The sequence below is a fragment of the Peromyscus californicus genome, unplaced genomic scaffold (assembly GCF_007827085.1).
Source record: "Peromyscus californicus insignis strain IS unplaced genomic scaffold, ASM782708v3 Scaffold_5__1_contigs__length_169319896, whole genome shotgun sequence".
In the NCBI taxonomy this organism is placed as follows: Eukaryota; Metazoa; Chordata; class Mammalia; order Rodentia; family Cricetidae; genus Peromyscus; species Peromyscus californicus.
The window spans coordinates 55,970,308-55,993,538 of NW_026294573.1; the positions used below are offsets into that span (position 1 = coordinate 55,970,308).

General features: G+C 42.4%; 1 protein-coding gene across 15 annotated transcripts in view; it reads right to left on the reverse strand.

Moving 5' to 3' along the window:
• The window catches only part of Fggy (FGGY carbohydrate kinase domain containing), a 420,639-nt gene that overhangs the window by 172,535 nt on the left and 224,873 nt on the right, over nt 1-23,231 (reverse strand). For all 15 annotated transcript variants that reach the window (XM_052715209.1, XM_052715202.1, XM_052715201.1 and 12 more), the window contains one exon: nt 12,255-12,358. In XM_052715209.1, the coding sequence (XP_052571169.1) occupies nt 12,255-12,358 (104 nt within the window). The remainder of the gene's footprint in view (nt 1-12,254; nt 12,359-23,231) is intronic.

The following is a 23,231-nucleotide window of genomic DNA, read 5'->3' on the forward strand; positions in this document are numbered from 1 at the left end:
CCTCTCCTGCATCACTTTGTGACCAAGCTGCCTCTCCTGCATCACCCTCTGACCAAGCTGCCTCTCCTGCATCACTCTGTGACCTAGCTGCCTCTCCCGCATCACCCTCTGACCAAGCTGCCTCTCCTGCATCACTCTCTGACCAAGCTGCCTCTCCCACATCACCCTCTGACCAAGCTGCCTCTCCTGCATCACTCTCTGACCGAGCTGCCTCTCCTGCATCACTCTCTGACCGAGCTGCCTCTCCCGCATCACCCTCTGACCAAGCTGCCTCTCCCACATCACCCTCTGACCAAGCTGCCTCTCCTGCATCACTCTGTGACCGAGCTGCCTCTCCTGCATCACCCTCTGACCATAATATTTTTGCTGCCCCAAAGTGCTAATGATAGATCTACACATCTCTTAAGTGTCTCCTGTCACAATCCCAGACAAACTACCTTGACGTTCTCTCCCCCCCAACTCCCAGTATTCTCTACTTGGCTTCCCAGCATCCACTCAGATGTCTCTTCAATATGTTCTACAAACTGACACTATTTACATGCTTGGTAAACCCAGCTGTCAGACCCTGTGCTTAAAGTCTTTACACAGCTGATCACATGCCTTAATGGGATGTTTACAGTCCCAGTCCATTCTGCTCCACTGCTTCTCCAGCTTGCTGATTTCAGCCCTCCCTCCCTCCAGACTCACACCAATGCTGTGAATGTTCCTGACATCTGCTGCTACACATCTACTTCTTCTCTCCATTGCCAGCTACTCGCACACACACCCTTTCCCCTCACCACTGGACTATGCTTAGTCACTTGTTCCATCCCCCAGTTCAAACACCACTGCCTTCTGGACTGCCCCAACACAGCTCTATGCCATATGGTGGGTCTTCTCACGGTGGTTCCAGCACACATATCACATGTTGAAGATGAGATATGTGTCCTTTGCCAACAAATGGCAGGTCCTCCAGACCACTCCTGAATGCATTTATCTCCTTCACATCCTACCAATATAATTTGCAAGGTTCTAATACCTGTAGCAGTTATCCCTTTGTCTTCCCAGGCTCAGCACAAATTCCTAAGCTGTAGCATCTATTTTGACTTCTTCTAGAATTTCTTTTTTTTAATTAAGAATTTTTTATGCATTTTACATGCCAATCACAGATCCCCCTCTTCCCTCCTCCGGCCCCCTCCAGCCTCCCTCCCCCACAAGAAGGTAAGGCCTCCCATGGGGAGTCAGCAGAGCCTGGTACATTCAGTAGAGGCAGGTCCAAGCCCCTCCCCCTGCCTCAAGGCTGTGGAAGGTGACCCACTATATAGGTAGTGGGGTCCAAAAAGCCAGCTCATACACCAGGAATGGATCTTGATCCTACTGCCAGGAGCCCCTTAAGCAGATCAAGCTATACAACTATCTGGCTTATGCAGAGGACCTAGACTAAACTGGCTTACCCCAGTAATCAGATTGGTGAATACCCTAACTGTCATCACAGAGCCTCTCCAGTAACTGATGGAAGTAGATGCAGAGATCCACAGCCAAACACCAGGCCGAGCTCCAGGAGTCCATTCGAAGAGAGAGAAGAGGGATTCTATGAGCAAGGGGCATCAAGATCATGATGGGGAAACCTACAGAGACAACCAAACCAAACTAATGGGAACTCATGAAATTTAGATCAACACCTGTGGAACCTCCACAGGACTAAACTAAGCCCTCTTTTAGAATTTCTATGGATGTAATGATTCTGTACCTTCATTTCTTCATGTTACTTTATTTTGTTTGACTTCTCCATTATTTGCAGATTCAGTTTCTTTATTAAACAGTTACAACAACATATCAATAAAATAGTTTAGCCCTCTACTAATGAAAATCTGAGCTGGGGCTACTATGATACATGCTGGACAGGACTAGGCTCTGGGTTTATATTGGTATACAAGTGCAACAGTTTCACTGGGCTTTTACCTAGGCATGGAATTAGTGGACTGTAGGGCACTTGCATTCTTAAATGTTTTTTGACATGATTATGCAATTCATTCTTCCTCTAGGAGGGCATGGAAGCAAAGCATTTCTCACAATTTGGAAATATACATCTCTGATTATTGGCTTGACATCCATCTCCTCCATTGGACTGTAACTGACTCAAGGTCTATTTCTACTTACTGTTATATGTCTCATATCTGGTTCACAGTAGTTGCTGAACAAAGGAAGGTACTCTGGAGCTCAGACACTCTATATGTGAACATAGGTCTGCCTCCCTAATCACAAAACCTATGATTATTTTTTCTACCACATTTTCCTTATCTACTACAAAAAAAAGATGATCAGTTGTATGGTATTTGCATTACTTCCCAGGGTAATAGGAGTGAGCAAATGAGATTATGGACATTGAGGTAACAAAACAGTCTGTTAATTGTTACTAATGTTTCTCCACTTTGCTCCTGGACCAGAGGTCCTGGGGTGGGGTATATGAGAGCGGTTTGTCAATGGGAACTGTCCCGTGCATGTGTATGGATTAATATATAACTTTGTGGAGGGAAGTGGGGTTTCAAATATCACTACAAGGAGAACAAGGGAGACCAATTAATGTTTTCGAGGGCAAAGTGCACCTGTGTCCTCAAATTGTTCACCAACACAAAAGCAGCTTGTTGACATCCTGATCAAACCAAACATTTTTCATTGTTTTTGGTTTTTTGTTAATCCTGTGGCATGGCCTTTTAACTGTGCTCAGCCTCAAAGGAGAGCTGGGCAAAAGCTGGATTAAGCACTGTTCTCCACTCAGCCCTGTGGGTTCAAAAGTAAATGCCAGCTTCTTCTCTACATGGAGAGATCTTAGGCTTTTGTGGTTTCCTGTTGTGCCCTGGTGCATCGGCACTTGGGTTTCTGGGTTTGTCTTTTGAGAGATACAAACAGGCTCTCTCGGCCTTCAAGAGAACATAAAAATTCCACAGCCTCTAATTGTTAGCAGATTTTACCAGCTACTCTGTCCTGGCTCCCCAGAACAGCTGGACCTAAGCCTACCAAAGGACATCTTCTTTGAAAGGATAGAGGTTTCAGAGACCCCTGTGGTGTTCCTCCGATCTATCAGGGATTGGTTCTCCAGCTTGATATTATTCAGATTTTATTAATTTACTTCGCTCTTATCATCATCTAGCATACATCTAGGCTCTCATCTATGTAAAGGGTCCTTTGCTAGGGACTGACAAAACAGTTGTGGAAAGATACAGTTGTCCTCTGATGACATTTGCTGCAGGCCTTTTTAAATCCTCCATTAGAAGAGCCTGTGTACACATTACAATTACAGATTCTGTGGCTCATGGCATGCCTCCCTGGTAAAGCACATGTTGATCATACACAAGGCCCTGAGTATTAGCCTGGCACTAATAAGTAAATAAATAAAGTAAAATGAAACGACAGATTCTTATCTACTGCTTCCCAGAAAACCTTGCTAAATCAGCCTTCATGGTCGGAACTGGAGCATCTCAGGTCTGTTTTGTGCACATTAACTGAGTTGCACTGGCTTACAGCTCAATGGAAAAGTTGGAGAGGGTAACAGTTAGTGACAAGTAACCTGGAGTCCTTCCTGTGACAAACCAGACACTGACCAGCTGTAGGATCCTTGAAATCTGAGCAAACAATGAAGTAACTGAGGACGCCATCAAAATAGCTCAGGGGTTTGCTTAGATGGGCACCCAAGTTGTTGCCCTTTGGCTGATTAGCTGTGGGACACTGAGTAAACCATTCAGTTCCTTTGAGCTTTCTTTGGAAAAAAGAAAGAATAAAAAAAAAAGAAAACATCACATGTTCTGATTGCCATCCCACATTCTGTGCATTGAATTCCTTAAACATTTCACACACTGAAAAGCACTGAGAAAAAGTTAGTTCTTTATAAGAGGAAGCCTCATAAACAAGAAGAACTGAATGACCACCAAGAAAAAGTCCATTCTCCCTCACTGGGTCTTTACTCATGCGGTCTGCTTTCTCTCTATGGATTATCTGGTTCCTTTCAGGTTCTGGTAGATTTTCAAGAGCATACCTCATAGATAAAACTAGTCCCAGGGACAGTCATAAAATACTCATCCAGGACCAAGTGTCTTTCAGAGAATTTATGTAAAAGACCACACACACCTACAGTCCCTCAGACATCACTTCCATCATATATAGATGGAGAAATGTAATCTATTTAGTATTTTATGTGAACCCCAGTAAGGACTTTTAACTTCTGTTTAATTTGAATATATTAGCATCACCCTTTATTCTGGTGAAAAATATGGCAATTAAATCTTTATTATTTCGCTGTAAATGTTTTGTCCAGTAAAGGACTCTAAAATGACTCTAATGTAGTTGTTATAATTAGAAACTCTATATACAGATTGCCTAGGAAGGAAATTGGCACACAAGTATCCAATACATCCTAGCTATCAAAGTGTATCCCTCATCTTTGACCTGTTGTCCAACAAATTCTTCCTCTTTAAAATCTATGCACAGTGCCCCAAGCCTTTAACCCGGGACCTGGGAGACAGAAAAAGTGAGACCTTTGTGAGTTTGAGGCTAGCCTGATCTACATAGTGAGTTCCAAGTTAACCAGGGCTATATAGTGAGAACCTGTCTCAACAACAATAAAATGCATAGACCTAGGTACTGTTTTTTTTTTAAAAAAAGTTTTTTTTTTCTTTTTCAGACCTGAATTTTACATCCTTGTAATCTGATGTTTACTACCCATTTCACTAGGAATAGAAGTTATCATCTATTAATGTATGTTTTGGGTTTATGATCTTTAAGCCATGTGTTAAGTTTTTATATGTGTCCCAAGGACAGACCACTGAAGTAGACATTTCCTCAACTGGTAAGGGATTCAGGCTTGTTGTGAAGACATGGGATAAGAAACGGTACAGCTGAGCTCTTCTAGACTATGGGAGGCATAGTCAACAAAGGAAGGTACAAGGAGGGAAAAAAGGTTCATGGAGATAACAGCGGGGCTGGAACTCTGAGGAAAACACACACTATCAACCAGTGTTGTGACCCTGGGGTTCCCATGCTATGGTCTTACCTCAGTTCTTCCCCTTCCTAAATCTCAGAGCTCTCTACCTTTCATTGTCTTCATATGAACACTGGCCTCACAATACAGTGATGACTACATTTGCTGGGGTAACAACGCAGTAAGTGCTTAATATGGATGCAATGTGAAGGTGGTAAGGGATAAAAGTATATTCTCTTTTTAGTAGGCTTAGAATACTTGTTCTATCTACAAAATTACAAATATCAAAGGTGATTAATAATTTATTTGGTAGTATACAATAGTAACTAAATAAATCTGGTGGTTCTTTATGCTTAAACATATCTGGCCCAATGAATTTAGATACGAGTATGTGGATACACCTGGCAGAATACAGAATAAAAGCTGTGGGATACCAGGGATGCGTGAGAGTTGGGCAGCAAGCAGATCACTGGGTCTGCTATGGTCAGCTAGGATTCAGAATTGTGCAGGGATTTCTGGGAAGAGCAAAGCTGTCTGATTTAGTATTCATGGTCCCCTTCTCTATGAGCTGATCAGAGTGCAATTCTGTATATCACAGAAAAATAAATTCTTATACAAAAATACTTGCCCATTCCCTTTGTGGGTCACCCTTCCTTCCCAAGGGCCCATGCCCAACTTTAGAAAAGTCTAGTTATATCTTCAGAAATTATAGCAAATCACATAGCCAGGAGTTACATGAAGACCTGGGGCCGTTCAGGCCGCTAAAGGAGCGGAGCGTGAGTCATGGAAGTGCTGACCAGTCTATGTTAGACAGCACCCAGGCAGGAGATCTGTCACTCAACGACATCCTTCCAGTTACAGAACTCATTCTTCACATGGCTTCACACAAAACAAAACCATGGGTCGAAAACCCAATCAAACAGTTTTCACAGCTGGAGTTGGTTGATACTTTAATATGTTTGTTTTTGACCTGCTTTAAGATATAATTTAGCGAACAGCTCAGTTCCCATGGGATAGTACCAACCTAGGCTTCTGTGCTGTGTGGAGAGAGCCTGTAATCAAGGGGAGAAGACAAAGTCTTACTCATCATGAACTGGCCATTTCATGTCCTCTACGCTTCCACTGGCTGCACTCCCTGTCATTCAACCATACCAGAGATATCAAGCTAGTAAGATGTGGTCTGTTCTTCAGCAAACCTCTATAGTTACTACCTTATATTTTTCTGGGTGTGTCTGCTCATGTAGTCACCTAACACATTCTGAGCATCTACTATGTATCAAGTATAATGCTAGGAGCAAGTTAACTAGAAATGCAGTGTTTGGGGACATACTTCCATGACCCCCAGGTGGTACGGACCACATGCTGGCACCATTCCCTAGTGTAACCCAAACAATGGGTCCTGAATCTGTCTCTTTCTCTAATATCCCTTAGTTCTTCAGAAGTTTGAAAATACACAGCAACGCCACAGTAACTTTCACTTTCTTGATGACTTAAGACTTAGTTCTTTTGAGGTGAATATATCCTAAATCCTTAAGACCATAGCCAAAATATCCGCTCAATTTTCCCATTTGAATTGTTTGTTCTGTTGGCTGGAGGGTGACTCTGACAGTTCCTTTAAGAACTTAAGGGTCTTTCAACCACCTGCTCAAAAACCTAACTTCTGTTTGGATCTTTGGTCTCTTAGATGTTATTTCTTCTGGGGCTCTAAACACTGGTTAAGTAGAAAAGTAGACAAGCTGATTCTTATGGCAAAAATAAAAGGTATGAATATTTACTCAATGTGTAAAAGTAATAGGCAATAGGAACTTGTGCACTCTAATTAAGTGGGGGAAAGAAGATGTTTTAAAAAGGGATAACAGGGCAGATTTTTAAATACTGAGTTGAAGCCACATGGGGCTCAGTAACTTCATGTATGTTGTGGTACTTGTATCTTGCACAGTGCTAGGCACAGACTCCATAGTGCCTGTTTTCAGCATCAAGTCCAACCCACTGAACCACGGGAAAGGCACAGACCCTTCCATCATGGCTACTTATTCCCTCAGTGGCCACAGGACCAGAAACCCACTAAATAGAAAAAGAAAAAGAAATCAATGTGTTTTTCATTTCATGCTCTTCCACAAAAACATTTTCATGAGTTGGGATATTGGTGGCGTGTTTTCAAATTGCCAGATTTAGTACATGACCACAAAACAGCAGGGAAAGAAGGAAGATTAAATAGTCATATAAACGCTGTCTTCCCAGGGGAGGATGGTGACAAGTGATGCTGTTTACTTTTATTGTTTTCTTTATGCTAGTGGCTTCCTGAATGGCAGTGATTTGGAAGGCTGGCAAGAAGGGCAAATGGACATTGTGGTATAGTGTGGTCCTGGCCCAACTCTGCAGTTCCCATCAGGCTTTGGAAAAGATATGCCTCGTGATATTCCTGTCTCCTTCCCACAAAATATGTGTGTGCAGAGCCAACCCATCCTCCAGTCTGTGTCTGGCATCTCTGCTAAGAGCCCAGAGTAGGAGCTCTGGAATCCCACAGCTGGGGTTGCAAACCTAGCTAGGCATTTGCTAGCTTTGCGACCTTGGTAGTTAGCTTCTCTCACTGAGCCTCAGATCAGTCCTTGTGTGCTGATAGGATAACTCTGATAGCTGCATGAAGTTATGAGGAGGATATCCTCACAGGCTGTTACAAAATGCAGTAAGTGTTGGTTGTTATTGTCACTCCATCAAGAGTGTCCTCTAGAACTTTCTACCTTCTGCTGTTTTCCCTGTGTCCTTGGGAGGGGACTACATCTACCACCCACTCCCGAAATACTCAGGGCTCATCATATGGCTGTCCTATTTTTCCCTTCACTACTTTTACAGTTCCTTAGGGCAATCTGGAGTCTTTTGATGAAAGCTGGGCTTAGGCTAGATGCCAGACAGAGTCTCCTGAGGCTTTTGTTTCTGACATTTTGCCTGTTGTGTTTCTGGTGTTTCTGCTTCCAGAATCATGGTCCTAGATAGTCCAGCCCAGTTTTCACAGGAATGAAATGGCTGGATGATACCACAGATATAACTGTTTAAGAAACTGATAAAATGTTTTCCACATTGGTTGTGCTATTTACCATCCTAGCAATGGTGTGTGACTTCCAGCTTCCCACATTCTCACCATTCCAGTAAGCATACCATGAATCTCATCACTGTGGTTTGTAAAATGCATACATGTATGAGGTCTCTCTCTCTCTCTCTCTCTCTCTCTCTCTCTCTCTCTCTCTCTCTCTCTCTCTCTCTCTCTCTCTCTCAGAGGGGGTGGGGGTTGGGGGAGGTGTTGCATATTGTACAAGTATGCCTGTGTATATGGAGGCTAGAGGACAACCTCACGATTTATCTTTGGGAACATCATATACCTTCTTTGAGATAACATCTCCCATTGGTCTAGAGCTCACCAATAAGTTTAGGCTGGCTGGTCAGTGAACCCCAGTGACCCTCCTGTCTCTGCCTTCCCTGTGCTTGGATTATAAGCACACTCCACCATACCCGGTATTTTTGTATGGGTTCTGGAGACTGAACTCAAGATTTTCATGCTGAGGAGGCAGACACTTTATTGACTTGAGCTACTTTCCCTCACTGTGGTTTACTGGGCATTTCCCTGGCAGGTGCTGCATATCCTTAGCACCCCTAGCTAAGCACCCAGTTACCCTTTGCTTTAGGAATGTGGGGAGGGCTTTCCTCAGATGGTTTGAGACAGCTGCAGCAAGCCATTACTGACACTACCCAGAGAACCCAGCTCTAACAACATGGTATGGTCTGAGGGAGGCTTTATTCTGTCCAGGCCCAGAGTCACCTGGGCCATGGGCTCCATCCATCTTTCCCAACAGCACAGAGGTCAGACTACAGGCAATCCACATGCTTCTCAGTGTGTTCCAGAGCCATGGGGTGGAGATCAGGCCCTCCTTCTGAGGGCACCAGGGAAGGGCATGGAAGGGGTAGAGGATAGAGATGGAATATTCTAGAGGTCTGTCTCAATAGAGGAGAAAAGAGAGTACTAGAGTGGATGCTCTCTGTCTCTGGCTTTATTCCTCACCATATGATCTCTCCTGCTGGTCAGCACTCTTGCCATGAAGCCATGGGACTCCTTAACAAAACCAATGACATCACTATACCCTCAACCTCCAAGAACTATTAGTGACACGTGCCCCCACTCTGATAAAATACTAGGCCCCAGATATTTCATTCTATCTGTATAATTTACTGCCCTTTCAGCTGATAGAACCGGGGGATATGTAAGCTTACTAATCTAATGTACACATATCCCTAAGCATCTCCTATGCTAAGCTAAAGAGGAATTTCTTCTGATATCTTCAACTGTAACCCATTACCACAGTGATTATGTTCTATCCCTAATGAATCATCTTAAATAGTAACACTATAGCGCCTACTTTGTGTCAGGGATACTACCAAGTTGTTAATAAAGGTGATCTGACTTAATTTTCTACATTACTATGGGAAGATACCACTATCCATATACAACTGATGAAGAAACAAAGAAATTAGGCACTGCTAGATTAAGTATTTTACCTAAATTCCCTTAGTAAGTAGAGCAGCACAGAAGCCTATGTCTTTGAGACTTAGTTCCACTCAATGTCAGGACATTCTAGGTTGATGTGAGATGAAGAAGCCTCCATACCTCCCAACTCCCATCAAGCCGTCCTGGAGAATAAGCCTTCCCATGGACAAGCTCACTGGAGAACTTGCTGCCAAGCTGTTGCCTGACTTGACAGCTCCTGAAAAAGGGTGCTGGAGGAGTGGCAAGGATCAGCTCCCCCTGACCCTGTGACTTTTTGACCCCTGGCTAACCCTTGCTGTGTGTGATCCTGCATTTTGAAGAGTTGGTAGTGATTAACTCTGAGCAAGCAGCTCTGCTTTCAAAAAGTTAAAAAAGAACAGCGTTTCCCCTTGTTAATTAAATCATGCACAATGAAGATAAATGTGCAGCCCACACTTGTATCTTCTAAAATATCAAAGGCCCCATTAGGATGTCTTGTTCTGCCTCAGGCCTTTTCTCCCAATTCCTGGAGGTAACAGGGACCTGGAGATGATGGCCTTCAGAGAATTTACCAATATTAAATTATTTGGCCATTCTTTTACTCATTTGTTATTCTGTGGTAAATCAGAAAGAGGGGACCTGGATCAGCACAAAATATTCTAGGGATTTCTGCCTCAATTATGCATTGAACTGGAAACATCAGAAAGGACAGATAGAGAAAAGTGAATCCTTTAGGTCACATTTAAACCACCTCTTGATAAACCCAGGGTCCTTTTGGTACCTGTGTTCTGTTGGTGAGTTTTCCCTGACAGTTGGTTTTATTTGCCAGACCCACAACAAAGGGGTCCTTGAGCTTCCCTGGCATGCTTCCTCAGTCCTGTGCCTGTTCTAGACCTCACAAAGGTGTTATTGTTGCCTGCTTGCTGTGCTTCCAGCACCTGACAAGAGATCAAAGGTACTCAAGACCACAGTCTCGCCCTCCTGATATAGCATTAAAGCTGATGATTATCCCTTTAGCCTGAAGGTCTCTTCCCACTAGCCCATACAAAGCAGAGTGGTGGTGGGGACTGTATTTCCAGTCCAACGTAAGACAATAAACTGGCATTTTATGACTACCATTCACTGTATCCAACTGCAGCTGCCTATCAAACTTGTTAAAACCCCAACAGTTGTCCCATGTGAGCTATTTATGTTACTAGGACATTTTTATAAGTATCATCACTATTTTTGAATGTCTATGATGTGCACATCATATTCTGATAAAATGCATGTTATCCAAAGGCAGCCTTGCCTTTTGTATGATGGATGAAGAATCTGAGGCTTAGAGAGGTCACAGAGCCAGAAAAGATACAAGCAGATTTTACAACCTGTGCCTATAATCACAGTAAGACTACAATCTCTTCATTGTGTACTGGGCATGTAATAAGCATACACAATATCGAACAGCATTGAAAAAAATAAAAGGAGCTTTGAAACCATACAGAGCAAGCTTTAAGTTCTTTGTTCCAGAAATGACCACTTTTGTAACACTTAGGAAAGCACTAGAGTTTTCTGTCTTATTTTCCTAATTTGGAAAACCTAGATACAGTAGGAAAAGCCAGTATCACCCTGTGAAGAGACTGTGGTAGTGAGGTAAGCTCTGAAGTCAATTCACATGGGACTGCTTCATTGAAGGGACAAGAGTGTCTGGGAATGGGACTTGAGAAACTAGATGAGGATAGTGGTGGAAATGAGTTTAAGTCATTTCAGTGAGGGCAAGCTCACATCTTATACCAACGTCAAGGGAAAGAAGAGCTGGCTTGCTGTTCCACACTTCTGGAGGAAACAGATCTAGCCTCTGCAGGTCTGTCCTTCCAGCACAGGGCTGCTGAAAGGGAGTGGATGAGACCTCTAAAGCCAGTTAAGCGCAGTATCATGAACTCAAGCTGAATCTGCTTTTGAGGACCCTGGGCCAAAATAGTTTATTTTAATTCCATCTTATCTATGGAGGAGCCTATGCTATCCTTTTGTTCCCAGAGTTTACTAGCCCGGACAAAAGAGAAAGAACCAATATTACTCAGAGCATCTACCTGTGAAGAAAAGCTCAGTTATTTAATAGCTTTGCTCCCTTGCTGCAGAGATTTTGCCCTGTAGCCTACTCCATTCTCTGCTCATCTCCTCCTCCTCCACTTTCCCCTCATCTGGGAAAAATCCAAGGGGTCGTCCATCTCAGTTTAACAGAGTAATGACTTTTAAATAAAAATATGGTAGAAATGGGTACTTATCGAAATGGAATGCTTTCAGACTCATGCATTTAAAAAAGATATAAATTTTAGGGCAGGCACTAAATTTTACTGCAATCTTGGAAAAAGCCTTTCCACTAATTCAGGGAGAAAAATTAACAAAGTGAAAATTGCTTATCAGTGTTCTTTTGAAGTCATGATATGCAGCCCAATTCTATAGATCATCAGGACGCTCCCAGGGAGATGGATTTATATCAATGGAGGGAGAGCTTAGTGGCCAAGGAAAACAGACAGCCGTTTGCAGGGGAGATGTAGGTACTCTGTGAGGAGAGATGTGTGAATGGCTTTGGCATCTTTGGGACCCAGGTGCACTCATCGAGTACCTTTTCATCTTTTTCAACAAGTTGGCCTCTGGAAAAGGACCTGGCAAAATCTAAGTCAGAGTGGGCATGGGGAAGGGAGAGACAGAAAGAATGGAGGGGGTGAAGGAGCCAATAGTTCAAGGTTTTGCCCTGGGCTGCTGCCAGTGTATGTGGTGGCCTTGCCTTTGTGGCGCACTTACCCCCATGTGACAAGATGATGTTCCACAGATGACAGCCAGCCGTGACGTCACTGGCTGTCCCTCACAGATGAGGCCATGACCTCTCACATCTGCTCCAATCACTCCTGTGAGAAAATAAAACCAAACAAAATCTTCTTAAGAAAGGAGACAGACAGATAGGCAGAAAGACAGACAGAGAGGTAAGAAAGCTAAAAACAAGCAAAATAATACATTTTTAAAAAAAAATGGCCATATAACAAGTAGAAGAATCCCATGTGCCATCTCAAAGATTACAAAATAACAAAACCAACCAACCAAACAACAACAGCAACAAAAAACTTTGGTAGCCAAGGGCAAACTAGAAAGCATATTCTGTTTTTGCTTGACTCTGTCCATGTATCACATGTAACCTTGTCAAAATAATACCAACTATAATTATTTACATAAAGGCAGCAGCCATGAAACATCTGTGCCCATTAAACACCATTCTCTATGCTGTGTATTTCATGCATCACTTGACATTCATACTGTCTAGCAGATATAATTAATGCAATAGACAGACACCAAAGGGAAAGCAGATCTGCAGAGGCTAAGCGACATGTCCAAGGTCAAAGTGCTAGCGGGAAGCGAGCACTTCTGGCTGGGATCCCCTTTAACACATTGTACCCCATGTCAAGGAAGGCAAAAGCAAAGGAACAGTGTGATGTTTTAATCTTTCTGACATTAATGTCTCCACTCATTTCTATTCCCTTGCAAAACTCCAAGTATGAAAGAGGAGTGAGTTCCTGGTCTAGGAATGCCCTGCAGCCTGGAGCTTCCTAGCAACAGGAGGGGGAGTGGAGTGGGAGAGGTGTGTTCACACAGTTCCCCTGGATTCCTTGATACTTTGAGAGCAAATGAGGTTGTTAACAACACAAAGAGCGATAGTAAGTAAGAGTTCTTCCATCTTCATTTACTCAAATAGCCATCAAGAACTTTTTTTTTCTTTTTTTTTTTTTTTTTGCAAAGCATGCTGTGGGAGCCAGAGACATGCAAATCTGCATGACCATAATATGAAGAAGAGGCAACAGATGAGCAGGTTAGGGCAGACACTGGGACACAGAGAGAACAGCTTGAGCTCAAGGCACAACCCTGCTCTCAATCTGCAGTACAGGATGCTCATTCATTCATATCTCCTTTGTATGAGCTCTTTCCTCTGCCTGGAACACTATTCTGCTATTCTCCAACCCTGCTCCCAGACCAGCTCCTGTTCATTCTTCAGTCTGTGTTACTTTCTCAGAAAGGAATTTCCTGATCATCTAGGAACTTTGCAGTCTCTCTGTTCAGTGTTCTCATGTACCTTGACTCTCCCAGTACAGGATACTGGAAATTCTGAAATATAAAATTTCTCTAATAAAGGCTGCAAAAAGCTAGTACTGTCTTACTCACATGCCTACAATAGTTGCTAGCTCAAGGCACAGATTGAGCGTAAGAATGCTTATAAATGAAGTGATAAATTAGGTAAGACCTTGCATTCCCATGCTTAGTCTGGTGAGGTAGAGAGTATATTAAATGGAGAATTTCAACCCATAAAGATCAGTCCACATGCAGAAACCACAAGGCTCAAGTTCTGATTCCCCAGGACTTGCCAAGTGGAAAGCAGAATAGGGAGTATCATATCAGGCAACAAGTCTGCAGATATTGATGGCACCAGTTGCTTGGCAAAGCAGAAAAGAAGGACTCGGGTAGGGGAGCAATAACATGCTCTAACATCTTTTCCAAGTCTCCCTTCAGGGCCCAGGTGCTCAGACACCCAGCAGCATGGGAAGTCCAGTTCTTCCAAAACTTCGGTGCTGGTCATCATAGTAAGTCAATCCGACCAAGTAGGTAACTGAGGTATGGGGCCTGGGCCTGCAAAGGTCTTGGGTCTATTTGTTTTCAGATCAAGCCTACTGTTCTGCTCTGTAAGATAGAGGTTATCCGTATAGAATACAATGCATTCTCTCAGCAAAGATCAGCCCTTCCAGGAGATGTGGGGACTGGAGGGAAGGAGCCAGGGTTCATGTGGAAGATGCATTTCTGTGGCCGTCAGTTCTGTGGATAAAGTCACTATGACTCCAGTACCTTCTAGTGTCCATCACACCCAGGCTATAGTAACTCAGCCCTCTTTCCCTGACTGGGTGGCAGCTTCCTAGGTGCTGTATCTGGCTGACATTTCTATATATGAAATTCCTACTCAAACACAAAATACTGGTGTTTTCCTGTGTGAGTTTAGACTCCCCTGTTTAGGACATTGAAACTTTGGAACAGGAAGAACCCCAAAATATGAGCAAATTTTAACAGCCTTTCTTGTATGACCTTGTTATAATAAGTATGTTTTGTTTTCTCTGTAAAATAACTTACTAATGTGATTGGGACTATCAATATCCTCATTTTACAAATGAGGAGACTGAGGCTTAGGAAGGAAAAGAAACTTCATCAGGGCACAGGACTCTAAAAAAGCAGGGCTGTGATTCACACTAAGCTAATCTGACTCCCAAGTGTTGGCTCTTTACCACAAAGGCTCAGGTTTTTCTCCAAGACCAGATAGCAAATGTTTGCTGTCTACACATGTCAAACTGGGGTCTCAAAGTACTAATGTGAGACACCTGACAGAAAGGAGGCTGCCAAAGGTTGGGTCCTAGTGTAATGAAGAGCTCAGGGATTTCTGCCAATGCACCTTACTAACTAGTTCCATTTGCATGAAGTCCAGGCAATTCCAACATTACAAGCTCATTCCATTCTAAGAAGTCTCAAAGATGAGGAAAGAAGAAATTGATGAGGAAGTTTTTCCTTGTGCCCCCAAGTAAGTAGTCACTATGGATTTATCTAAGCTTAGAATGTAACAACTACGGAGGTAAAATGAGAAAACAGTAGGACTTGGAAATAAATATCTGCTATAAAATGAGACAAAAATAAAATCAGTTTGCTGATGCGGTAGAGACAATATTCACAAAACAGATGTCTAATCAGCAGCTGACTTGTTACCATCACCAACACCATCATCATACTCATCACTACTGAACTTGAACTACCATCACCCTCCCTTGAACGACCTCTAAAGAATCAACTGTATTCTTCCATTGCTTCAAGGAAGCATCAGACATCGAAGATAATCTGGATACCATGCTAAGCTCTTTATATACTCTGTTACTTAATGTTTGCAAATTACTCATATTTGCAAAAAAAAAATCCTTTAGTGGCAAATATACTTTCTTTCCTTTAACAGATATGGAAAACAAAAAAATCAGAGTGTTCTTATGCAGAAAGTCCACAGATAACTGATAAAGGAATTATTTTTATTAAGGAATTACATTGAGGAGAACAACTCATTAACAAAGGATAAGGCAAATCCATCACAGGGTCCTGGAAGGCTGAGAGCCGGTGCCATGCTGCTTTCTGCTGCCTGAGTCAGTCTCCACTGTCCAAGAACTCGAGAGAAAGAAGGGGTCCTGTTTATGTGCTCTTCAGGTTTTAAGCTAATCAAGAGGCCACGCCCTAGGAGCTGGTACCCCAAGGTCATAAGTAGAACAAATACCCACTACAGTGTTTGTGTAATTAGTCTTTGGGGTCATACAGATACAAAAACCAATGCCAAGATTTGACATTGTTCTCTAGCTCTGAAGGCCATGATTTATCATTGTTTTCTTATTTTATCGTCTCAATTTAATTGTCTGAAATAAGGTAAATGACCTTAGAAATGTTGTATACTATGGAGCACACTGAGAGCCCAAGTCAACAGTTTGACAAATCCGAGTTTTAGTAACCGTCAATTCTGCCACAAATTTGAATTTGTCCCCCTATTTCCAAATGAGAGAATGGAACCAAAGGACGGTTCTTCCTCAGCTGTTCTCAGTACACAGTGTACTCAGGGCTTCTTTTACTATGCCTGCTGGAAACATAAGAGCAAACTGTTCCTTTCAGGACCCACACTCTCCAGTCCTGAGACACAGAAACCTGCCACACTTGGTGGAAGCAGCAAGAAGCTGCTCTTCCCAGCCTTCCCTTGGGGAAAGTTCTTTGTACTGCTGGGTGTTATCTTGAACTCAACAGCAGCACACAGGCAATGCACTCTGTGAGACCACATGATTTTTTTCCTGAGGTCAAGCAGAGCTTAGAGGGGCTGCCCCCAAGACAAGAGGCCCAAGGACAATCAGAGAATAGTGAGGGATGGTGAGAGTGGGACAAGCTTTTTCCTTTTCAGATAAACACATTTCATAATCTGTAGAGAAACCTACAGGTTACACACACACACACACACACACACACACACACACACACACACACACACACACACACATCAGGAAATGATTCATGAGATGAGATTCTGACAAGCACAGCCTTCAGCAGCATTGGGGCCTTTCATATAAAGTACAAGTGTCAGTTTATTCTGAATTCATCAGAAAGCTTGCTTACAAGGAGAACTAGCAGCTGAAGAAATAAGCACCAACCAAAAACTAGTCACCTTTTCAACTGTGTGTGTCCTCTGAACCTTGCACAATGCCTAGCTGATGGCAATTGTTTAGCTGATCTTTTTTCTTGACTGAAAAACAAATACCAGGAAAATAAGTTTACTGATTCAAGGAACCAGTTCAGGGTCTCCCATTTACTGACTCTCTTTCCTCAAAATTCAGACATAACTCATATCAAGAAACATGTTTTTGAAAAACTTAAAAAAGGAAAAGTTAAAACAATGGGCAATTTTCTTCTTTACCTCCATGTGCTGCTCACACACACACCCCATCCACCTTCCATACAGACATTCACTGAGCACCTACTATACTTACAAGCAGAAAAAGAAAAGACTTTGAAAATGTTATGATTTAAGAGTCCATTATCCTGTAATTTATCAAACCACAACTGCTTTGAAATTTTTATAGGGTTATATGGAAGAAAAACATCCCAACTTCTAGCATTTGTGTGAATATTATGTCCCACTTTATAGCTACATAGCCGTACTTTAGAGTTTGCAAGAATCTGCCAACACTGCACCCTTTATTCCAGTTCAATGTGAAAGAACTGAATTTCAGAGATGTGAAGTAATTCACTGCATGCTGCTCAGAAGCAGAGGTAGGGCTCACACAGCATCTACTCAGTCTCTGACTCTCAAGTGCTGGTACCTTGAAAGAAGATTCTCTTGACATAACAATCTGAAACCCTTTACAGAAGAAGACAAAAGATGAATTTTGAACTTGTCTTGGGAGTTCATTAACTCTTGTTTCAGCCATTAGAAGGAAGGAGCTGTCTAATAAATTCAATCAAATGAGTTGTTTGACTAAGCTAGCTGGCAGGTTGGCATTTTTGGGAAGACCCAGCCTCCTGTGTGGAAAATCTGGGGCAGCTACAAAGCCCTGGATGGGCAAGAGCTTAGCAAAGGTGTTTTGTCTGCTCAAGACCTAACTCTGGTCTACATTTGGACATACAGTTCTGTTACTTTGATTAATATTTATACTATGTAGAACTTAATGTAATAGGTTGACATAATGGCGAAGTATTTAAAAATTCATTCATCCAGTGACTTTGGTTATGTTTCATATCATTTTTTATGCCTCAATTTTCACATCTATACAGTTAGAAAACACTTTCCTCATAGCATTGTTCAAACATGTTAATACATTTAAAGTACTTAGGCCAGTCCTGTCTAGTAGCATGATCTTTGAACATGAATATGTTTTGTGTTGGAACTCTCCAGTTCAGCAATTAGCAGTTGCATGTCACTACTGAGCAACTGAAACATGGCTAACAAAGTTGAGCAACAAAATTTCTATTTTACTCAATTTTAATTAAGTTAAATTTAAATCCCCATACAATACTAATGAGTTATTAGGTAGTACAGGTTAGCCCATGCTTCACACTGTATGTATGTGTGCTGTTTCTTTTATTATTTTGTCATTGTTATAATTGCTGTTGTTTAGTTTGATGTATTTCCTAATACTTAGGCTTCAATCCTTTTTATATGATTTTGGGTAATGCTTTGAAATACAGATATAGAACCTTAGTTTCCACTTTGGAAGATCTTGATAATAATACAAATTTACAAAAGTACTGTGGGGATTGACAGGTACAGGAAGCACACTGGTTCTCATCAAATGAGAGCCATACAATCCAGGAGCTAGATCAGTGTCTGAACAAACAGGATTCCCTGCAGTCTTTTCCACAGATCCTGGAGCATGTACCCTGTGGTGGTTTGAATGAGCAATGTCTCTGTCATTGAGCATTTCCTCATACTGCTCCCTAAAGTAGCCTGTCCTGCATTACTCCTCACTCGACAACAATCTACCTGGGACCATGAATCCATTCCAAAACTTCCCTTTTAGCATCAGAAACCTTTCTGGATCACATCCGTCTGCATAAGACTGAAATCTTATAACCATTCCATGCCTCAGTTTCCTGAACTGTCATGTCAGATCAGAAAGATAAAGGTTGGTAGCCTGTGGGCTTCCATGAAGATCCCATGAGGGGAACAATGCCTGGGACAGTGTCCTCCACACATTCATCTTTCTTCCTGCTACCACCACAGCTCTGCACTTTTAGTGTTGGAAACAGGGCTTGGCATGGCAAGCTCACACGCTTACTTCAGCTTGGTGGACATGGTGCCAGATTTACTCCAGCTTATGCGGATGGACAAGAACACCTGCTTCCTGTCCTTCATATACAATTCATGTTGGAATAATTCGGGGTGGGGGAGGGAATATGGAAGATGAGATACTAGATAGTGCCACAATTCAGGCTATTGTTGTAAACATTAACATTAGTAAGAGTAACCCAAAAAGGTATTTATATGTGCAAAAGCCACAATCACACAAGGCATCATATAAACTGCAATTGAATTTGTGATGGTGTTAATCATTTTTGTCTTATTGATGGACTCTTCCATAATTTGAACTAAAAAGAAACCAATATGAAGGCCTAATGGTGGCTGAGGAAACAGAAAACAAAGAACAGACCCTCAGATTTGGGTCTTATTCCTTTGTTCCTCATCTCTACCCAGAGAGATCAAATCTCAAAGGCTGGCTAATGTGTAATAGCTTGGAAATGTGAGACTTATTTTTTTTTTTAATTTATTTTAATTTATTTTGCAATACAATTCAGTTCTACATATCGGTCACGGATTCCCTTGTTCTCCCCCCTCCCGTCCCCCTCACCTTCCCCCCAAATAACACTAGCAAAATCCCTAGTAAAGAAAAAGCAAAAGTTAGATTTCTCCCTAACCTCAACAGGACATCCAGGTGACAGGTACCTCATCATCCATACCTTCATAAAAGACTTACAGGTCATGCACAGTGAAGTGTCAAGTTGATATCCAACCCTACCCAAGTTAACTCACAAAAATTACTTACTTACTTTTTAATCAAACAAAAAAAAATAAAAGAATTGACCTAAGTACTACAAATGTTTACTATGGAATATTGTTGCTAGAGTTTTCCTGCCTGGCCCACAGTCAGGGCAAATCTCTCTCACCTGCCAGTCCCACAGCCTATCAGACCCGACCAAGTAAACACAGACACTTATATTGGTTACAAACTGTATGGCCATGGCAGGCTTCTTGCTAACTGTTCTTTCAGCTTAAATTAATCCATTTTTATAAATCTATACCTTGCCACATGGCTCGTGGCTTACCGGTATCTTCACATTCTGTTTCTCATAGTGGCGGCTGGCAGTCTCTCTCTGACTCAGCCTTCCACTTCCCAGCTTTATTCTCCTCCTTGTCCCGCCTACACTTCCTGCCTAGCCAATGGCCAATCAGTGTTTTAATTATTGACTAATCAGCAACACATTTGACATACAGAACATCCCACAGCACTTCCCCCCTTTTTTTTAAAAAAAAAAAAGGAAGGTTTTAACCTTAACAAAGTAAAATTACATATAATTTGGGAATTTGGGCGTAGCTTCTCTTACTACTTCCTGCTGGAGGGGGGCGCTGTATCTTATGGGGATACAAAGAAAATTTTAGGATCATGGAAAAGTCCATGAGGGTGTATCGTCTGAGCCAGTTGCCTTCAAACCATTCTGGATGTTGGATCATCTGGGCCATGGTGTCATCGGAGACCTTTCAGGGGGTCTTGGCTGGTCAAACCTGATGTGTCTTAATCTTGAGCAAATCCATAGCCTCTGGTTTTCTGTGGAAACAAAAGAGACTCTTTTCCAAAGCAACATATCCTTACATCCAAATTTTGAAGTCAAAGTATCTTTAAAATATACGTACTGGTTTAACTCAGCTTCCTTTATAATCAAACATCTCTCTGTAGTTAAGAATCCCAAAGACAACACAATCCAGACTCTCTGTGTAATAGTCATCTCTACGTGGCTTATTTTTTATATTAATTTTACTGTCTCTTTAAAGACTTTATTTTTTAAAACTATGTATTTGTTTCTGTAACTGCATATATCACCTTTTTAATCTCTTTCAAGCCTACGTATATTTTACACACATTTTAAACTATTTACATCTGAATCTGTCTTATTATGAATCTGTTGCTTTAAACTGCAGCAGCTGTGGCTGCTGGATCCACCCACCTCAGCTTCCCAACATGGCCATGGTTTACCGCCAGCTCTGGGAGCTATCGGGGGTCTATGCTTTTAGCCAAGCAGCGTGTAGCCCAGAAACCTCTTTTTTTGTTTTGTACTAGCAAAGGCTAAATCCACAATGCAGCTTAATGTGCCACTTGCAGAGGCTTCATTCCCGCCATACGGGGGCAGGTCGAGCGCACACGCTAGGAACCCGCCAGTAGCTCAAACCCGCAGCTGCCGCTCATTTGAGAGAGACAATTAGGAAGCTGTTTTTAGCTCCGTTTTAGAATCTTTTTTCTCAGTTTTTAGGTGGAAACTCTTGCCACCACGTTGGACGCCATTTGTTGCTAGAGTTTTCCTGCCTGGCCCACAGTCAGGGCAAATCTCTCTCACCTGCCAGTCCCACAGCCTATCAGACCCGACCAAGTAAACACAGACACTTATATTGGTTACAAACTGTATGGCCATGGCAGGCTTCTTGCTAACTGTTCTTTCAGCTTAAATTAATCCATTTTTATAAATCTATACCTTGCCACATGGCTCGTGGCTTACCGGTATCTTCACATTCTGTTTCTCATAGTGGCGGCTGGCAGTCTCTCTCTGACTCAGCCTTCCACTTCCCAGCTTTATTCTCCTCCTTGTCCCGCCTACACTTCCTGCCTAGCCAATGGCCAATCAGTGTTTTAATTATTGACTAATCAGCAACACATTTGACATACAGAACATCCCACAGCACTTCCCCCCTTTTTTTTTAAATGTAGATGTATCCAACCTTCCCATCAAACAATAAACACAGAACCAATGCAAAGAAGAAAGCCAAGAGGTCAGAGCCAAGAGCCAAAACCTTACCCTTCCTCCTGCGTTGGTCCTACCTCTCCGAACCAGAGCTACCCCTGTGTTAAAGTCTTTATATAGAGTTCCTGTCCTGCCTTCTCATTGGTTGTAAACCCAACCACATGACCGCCTCCTCACAGCCTGTCTGTATAGGCCTCCAGGTTTTCCATGATTGGTATTAAGATTAAAGGCATGTGTATCCAATAATGGCTGTATCCCTGAACACACAGAGACTTACCCAGCTCTGCCTACTAAGTGCTGGAATTACAAGCGTACGCTACCACTGTCCTGCTTTCCTATGGCTTGCTAATAGCTCTGACCCCCGGGCAACTTTATTTATTAACATACAAATAACATTTTAATACAAATAAAATATCACCATAGAATATGTCCTTAAATAGATTCAAAACTGCAACTCATTCAGTTGACTGTTAACATCTTACAAATGAACTGACTAATACAATTACTTATGGATCCCTAACAATAATCCAGACATCCAGTATCAAGTGCTAGAAAACTAAAGCTAGAAGTTCTTTCCTTTATTCTACGAGATTCCAGTCTACTACGTGTGGAAGGTACACCAAGAGATATGGACAAAACAGGCAGTCAAGGAGCTAAGTCTCAGGGGAGGGTGGGGCCTCCAAAACTTGACCTCTCTAGGACAGCCAGGGGATCTCCAGAGGCAAATGTGGTAGGAAGGAGTCTGCCAGTTAGTAAGGAAGAGTTTGAGGACAAAAGGGGCACTTTGTACAGATCTTTAGACAAGAGATATTAAGTCAAGGCACAAATGAGAAGAGTGGCTGCTTGAGGAGTCTGCCGGGTTACCAGCTGAAGCAGATGGGCCTGTACTCTGAAGAATGTAGTTAGTCTTGGTCTGTTGTCAGTGACATCTAAACCTGACTCCCAGCTCTACCTTCAGTTTGCTGGGTTCACCTCTACACACAAACTCACCTCTTGGAGCCCCAGGTTTCTCAGTTACAGGCTTAGAATACTGCCTTCTACTTTATTAGGCCATTATTCTCAATATTTGTGTTCAGTGTGGTATAGAAAATGCTGCCTCCCTGTATGCTGCACTGGTGTCCTGAATATTTTGTGCTGAAGGTACTGGAGAAAACTCAGAAGGAAGAAGCAGCCCCACTTTCATCTCCCCTGAAGCAGGAGAAAAAAAACCTTAGAATTTCTGACTCAGACCTTGAGGCAGGTCATTAGGCCTTCATATGAGAAGTGTCTTTGAAAGGCAAGTCACATCCTTTTCTCTAGGGAGAAAGGCTCACAGAGAAGCCTCTCAACAGGTCTCACAGAGCTGCCCCTGGTTCAGTGCTGCTGGGCCATACTTCTTGTATTCTCAAGCTTCCCACTTCTCTCTTTGCAAAACCTTGCCTAAAGTACACAGAGAACTGTTTCTTTGGGTCTTCATGGCCTTAGGAGGGCTCCCACATCACATCTGTTATCTGTCTTGTGCTACAGGGGCTTCTGACACAAGACCAAGGTAGGTGAAGAAACGATATTCTTCTTCTGCATCATTATGTACAGAACCTCAGTCCTGGGCAAGCTCAAATAGTCTGTCGCTTTGTGTGAGATACACAGCCCTGAACCCGTGACATAGGGCTATTAATACTCTCTCCTGGGAAGAGC